The 5,467-nt window shown below is 50.0% G+C and overlaps 1 protein-coding gene across 2 annotated transcripts in view; it reads right to left on the reverse strand.

Moving 5' to 3' along the window:
• Positions 1 to 1,471: 1,471 nt before the first annotated feature.
• The window catches only part of ADA2 (adenosine deaminase 2), a 34,752-nt gene continuing 30,756 nt past the window's right edge, over positions 1,472 to 5,467 (reverse strand). Inside the window, exons 6-9 of one of the 2 annotated variants that reach the window (XM_037734932.1) lie at positions 5,043 to 5,200; positions 4,295 to 4,497; positions 3,855 to 4,051; positions 1,472 to 1,725 (exon numbers count right to left, since the gene is read on the reverse strand). In XM_037734932.1, the coding sequence (XP_037590860.1) occupies positions 1,625 to 1,725; positions 3,855 to 4,051; positions 4,295 to 4,497; positions 5,043 to 5,200 (659 nt within the window). In that variant the 3' untranslated portion in view covers positions 1,472 to 1,624. Of the gene's footprint in view, positions 1,726 to 3,639; positions 4,052 to 4,294; positions 4,498 to 5,042; positions 5,201 to 5,467 lie in introns of those variants that run through there. The other variant, XM_017518606.2, reaches the window with a different exon arrangement.

Below are 5,467 nucleotides of genomic sequence, written 5' to 3' on the forward strand. Positions count from 1 at the left end.
AGAGACGGGGTTTCACCATGTTGACCAGGATGGTCTCGATCTCTTGACCTCGTGATCCACCCGCCTCGGCCTCCCACAGTGCTGGGATTACAGGCTTGAGCCACCGCGCCCAGCCGCAAGTAAAGTTTTAAGGAGGAGTGAAGACTTTTACATAAAGTGTCTCCTCTCCAAATATTTGTTAATTACTAAGGGAAAAATGGTAACTTCACAATGGCAAATTCTGGCAGGAATCAACTTAAAGTGATCAAAGTCAGTACTATCGTACTGAGACCAATTAACATCGTATGCAAATATGTAACAGCTGGCTGGTGGGGCCTGGATTTGCAACATTTGCTGACTTTTGTGGCGTAAAAATTCCTGCAAGCTGGTTGCATGGCTCATGCCTGTAATCCCAGCACTTTGGGAAACTGAGGCAGGAGGATGCGTTGGGGCCAGGTCTTTGAGACAGGCTGGGAAGTGTAGCAAGATCCCATCCCAACTGGAGGACCCTGGGTAAAGAGAATGTTCGAGGTTTGTGGTGGTGGTGTTTTTGTTCGTTTTGTTTTTTTTGAGTCAGGGTCTCGCTTTGTTGGCCGGCCTAGAGTGCAGTGGTGCGATCTCAGCTCACTGCAGCCTCCACTGCCTGGGCTCAAGCGATCCTCCCACCTCAGCCTTCTGAGTAACTGAGACCACAGGCACGCCCCACCATACCCAGCTAATTTTTGTATTTTTAGTAGAGATGAGGTCTCACCATGTTGCCCAAGCTGGTCTCGAACTCCTGGGCTCAGGCAATTTGCTCATCTCGGCCTCCCAAAGTGCTGGGATTACAGGCATGAGCCCCTGTGCCTGGTCTGTTAACAGTTTTCTGTACTATTCTTGCAACTTGTTTTGAAATTATTTCAAAATGATCAGATAAATGCTCCGTGGACATTTAGTTCAATAGGACTAGGCCACGAGGAACAAAGGCAAGAAAGAAGAACTGGACACAGGCAAGACTGTTACTGGTTCATTCTGCCAAATCAGAGATCACAGCAATTCAGGCCAGAGGCTGTCTGCATCTGCCGTGCTGGAGATCCCCTGCAGCCACGGCAACTTGCTACAGAATCCATTCTGCTAAAGTCCATCTTTACCAACTGTTAAATGTAAGTTAGTGAGTTGGGACCTAAAAGAGGTCTTCAGGGATTTGGAGAGGCAATGAATCACCTGCAGAGTTAGACAGGACCCTACGGGCTGTCTTCTTCCACCCGGGCACAGCCTGTGATTGCTGACTCCTGGTGGGCAAGGTTTTCCCAGTTCCAGGAACCAAATGAATTCTTTGATTCCCTGCCACCCTTGAGTTGAGTGAGGACAGGCCTGGCTTCTTGCATCCTTCTCCCAAGGACAGGCAAGGAGCTGCACTCTGATCACACAAGGTCTTTTACTTGGGGGGGCTCTGTTGTACTCCCCCCTGCCTTGGCAGCCGGCTGAACAGACACAGAGACACCCACTCAGTCAATGCATTGTTTATTGAACGCTAACTGGGTTTGGGTTAGCAAACAGGCTCTGAGTTAGCAGCGTGCATGATCAGAAACAATCATGAGTGCCTGCCCACGGGGGGCTTGCAGTCTGGAGGGGCGAGACTGTAGACACAGAAGTAAATGTCCAATTATAAATCGTGATTAGAGGCACGATGGAAAAGGGCAAGGCTTCCTGCGAGAAACACGGCAGGCACAGGACAACCTCTGAGACAGCGACAGGAACCTGAAACTTGAAGGGTAAACAGGAATATGTGAGACAAAAGGGAGAAACGAACATGCTTGCTGGGCACAGTGGCTCGCCAGCACTCTAGGAGGCCAATGCGGGCAGATCATGGGTCAAGAGATTGAGACCATCCTGGCCAACATGGTGAAACCCCGTCTCTACTAAAAATACAAAAATTAGCCGGGTGTGGTGGTGCGTGCCTGTAATACCAGCTACTCGGGAGGCTGAGGCAGGAGAATCACTTGAACCCGGGAGGCGGAGGTTGCAGTGAGCTGAGATCACACCACTGCACTTCAGCCTGGCAACAGAGACCCCGTCTTAAAAAAAAAAAGGAGGTTCCATGGAGAGAGGAGAAAAGACTCAGGCACAGTATAGAGCTGGGGACATCTGAAGAAGAAAGGGCCTCTGGGGTGGGGGGCCCTCGGGGTGACGGAGAGGAAGCCACTGGAAGGGATCCAGATGAAATCAGATGCTGTATGCCCTGTGGAGACACTGGTGTTCCTCTAATTGCACTGGGTTGTAAGCAAAGGAGTCACCTGATTTAATTTGATATTTAAAAAGTCAGGCTGGGCACGGTGGCTCACGCCTGTAATCCCAGAACTTTGGGAGGCCCAGGCTGGTGGATCATGAGGTCAGGAGTTCGAGACCAGCCTGGCCAACATGGTGAAACCCCGTCTCTACTAAAAATACAAAAAATTAGCTGAGCATGGTGGTGCACCTGTAATCCCAGCTACTTGGAAGGCTGAGGCAGGAGAATCACTTAAACCTGGGAGGCGGAGGTTGCAGTGAGCCAAGATCATGCCATTGTACTCCAGCCTGGGCGACAGGGCGAGACTCCGTCTCAATACAAAAAAAGTCATTCTACTCTGTGAAGAAAGAGCTGGAGGAGGCAAAGGGAAGACAGGGGAGATCAGTGAGGAGGCTGTTGTCATAACTCAGGTGTGGGCCTGGTGGCTTGGACTTGGTAGCAGCTTGCAGGCAGAGTGCCTCTGTCCGGGTCCGGATGCAGGGAGTGGGGGACAGCGCAGCATCGAGACTTTCTGCTTTGATCAACTGGGTGGAATGGACGGAGCTATCTTTCACCAGATATGGGAAAGGCCAGGGAAAGGTTTAAAGGCTGACTGTGGTGGCTCATGTCAGTAATCCCAGCACTTCGGGAGACTGAGGCAGGAGGATCACTTGAGACCAGGAGCTGGAGACCAGCCTGGGCAATGTAGCAAGACACTCTTTAGAAAAATTAAAGTAGAGAAAAAGAAAGGTTTAAAGGGAAGAGATTGAGGATTCAGAATTGTACCTCCTCAGTTTCAGAGATTCCTTTGAGCTCTTCAAGTACATAAATAAATGTGGGAATCATTAACAAATAAATGGTGTGAAAGGCAAGGGAATGGATGAGACCACCCAGGAAAAGAGTACACAGAGAGAAGGGAAATAAAAAGGACAGAGTTAAAGAGATCGGAACAGGCCAGGCGTGGTGGCTCACGCTTATAATCCCAGCACTTTGGGAAGCCGGGGCGGGTGGACCACCTGAGGTCAGGAGTTTGAAACCAGCCTGACCAACAAGATGAAACCCCTTCTCTACTAAAAATACAAAAATCAGCTGGGGATGGTGGCACACACCTGTAATCCCAGCTACTCGGGAGGCTGAGGCAGGAGAATCACCTGAACCTGGGAGGCGGAGGTTGCACTGAGCCAAGATGGCACCATTGCACTCCAGCCTGGGTGTCAAGAGCAAAACTCCATCTTGAAAAAAAGAATTTATTTATGTATTTATTTGTTTGTTTGTTTTAAAAGACGGGATTTCACCATGTTGGTCAGGCTGGTCTTGAACTCCCAACCTCAGGTGATCCGCCCCCGTTGGCCTCCAAAATGCTTGGATTACAGGCATGAGCCACCATGTCCGGCCAAAAAAAAATTTTTTTAAACAGAGAGATCAGAATAGAAGAGAGTCCAGGACTGAGCCCTGAGGACACAGCACAGAGGTCAGAGAGGAGGAGATTCTGAAGTAGGGAAGCTGGAAGCGATGGACACAGAGTGGAGAAAATCAGGAGGGTCAATGCTGCTGCAGCTGAGGGAGAATGTTCCAGAGGATGAAGCTGGTCAGCCAGCCAAGTGCTTCTCACAGGGTCGCTCTGTACCCAGGCCATTGATTTGATGGGGACATGGAGCTGATTCAAGAACGGGTGAGTGGCGGTGGCAGCACGTGCGGGAAGGCAGCTCATGGAGGATGGCTAGTTTCTGCTCACTCCGTGCCACATCTGCTATGAACTTATCCCACCTCTTCTTCCAGACTGCCATGAAAGTATTTTTCTCAATCTCCAACAGGCTACTGTACCTGCAGGAAGAGGAGGAGCCCAGGTGAGCCTCGGGGCAGGGGCTAGGAATGGGGCAGGGAGCCTGAAGGGACATCGGAGGCTTGCAGAGCAGTCTCCCCAGTCCAGCAGCAAGGACTAACCAGCCATGATAAGAAGGAACCCACAGAAACTATTGAGGCATCGGCCTCAAGCCTCCTCAGATGCGAACACAAGCTGTGGGCTGGAAGGCGGGCAGGGGTCCTCGGAGGACATGAGACACTCACTTGATAGAGTTGATGGCCAGCTGTTTGAGGGTCCTCAGGTCAGCCTTCATCCCCCCAATGCCCATGAAGACCTCATAGAAATCGTAGGACAAGCCTTTGGCACCAAAGATCGCGGGGTCATCAGAGCTGATCACCACGGGGTGCCCAATGGCCATCAGAGTAGCTGCAGGGTGGTTTCTCAAATCAGACACCAGTTTCAGAACCTGCCCGGTAGGAGGCAAGGGAGAAAGATGAACTCTGATCCCTAAAAAGAGTAGTCACAGGTGAAATGAGACCTGGAGCCCCCATCAGCTCCCTTCATCTCCCCATCACTATCTCCCCAATATGGGGATGACTTCTGGGCAGTCACAAGGAGAACAGGGCCAGTCCCCATGCGTCTCTTCCTGTTTCATCAGCACCACAAATATTCAGTCACTTCTGGTCCTGCTCAGAGAAGCGCTAACTGAACACAGACACAAAAGACCCCAGGAAGCACTGGCCGCCCCCTGTGTCCTTTTTGCTCTGTCCGCAGTTTTGCCCAAAATTCCACCCAACTGGGGACCCTCATGGCTGCCACATTCTTACTGGTGGCTTAAGCAAAAGGCCCCTCCGGAATAACTCTACTAACAGGTGGGAGAGTGGAGGGATTTTGGTAACAAGAGAGTTAAGGAGAAAAAAGTTATACTGGAAAAACTTTAAGAGGGCAGAGGCTGCAGTTAGGGGAGATCACATGGGATCAGCCGCATGAGTCACATACAGTCACACATACCTGGTTAGAGATGGGACAGACTTCTATGGGGATGTCCTTTTTCTGCGAGTAAGCCCTGAGTGCAGGGTGTTTGCTCAAAGCAAATCCATGTCCGATTCTGGTAGTGTTTAGCATCAAAGCATCCAGAATGTTCTTGTCTATGGAAGTGCCCTGCCAGTCTGAAGACAAGGGAATGGTCTTCTATGGGGCACGGATGGGTCTGACGCCCTAGAACATCCTCAAATAAACAGCCCCCCAAGCACGCAAATGAAATTAACACAAATACACACACACACAGTTTCCTTTTAACAATGCTAAAGAGAGGTATGATACGGCTTTATTAATCATCTAATTTATTAATTTATCATTCTAATGAGGAAGTCAAAACTTAATAGCTTTTATGAATTGACCAAGGATGACATTCACCTAGTAAGTAGCAAAACCGA

This window comes from Cebus imitator, unplaced genomic scaffold (genome assembly GCF_001604975.1).
Source record: "Cebus imitator isolate Cc_AM_T3 unplaced genomic scaffold, Cebus_imitator-1.0 Scaffold689, whole genome shotgun sequence".
In the NCBI taxonomy this organism is placed as follows: domain Eukaryota; kingdom Metazoa; phylum Chordata; class Mammalia; order Primates; family Cebidae; genus Cebus; species Cebus imitator.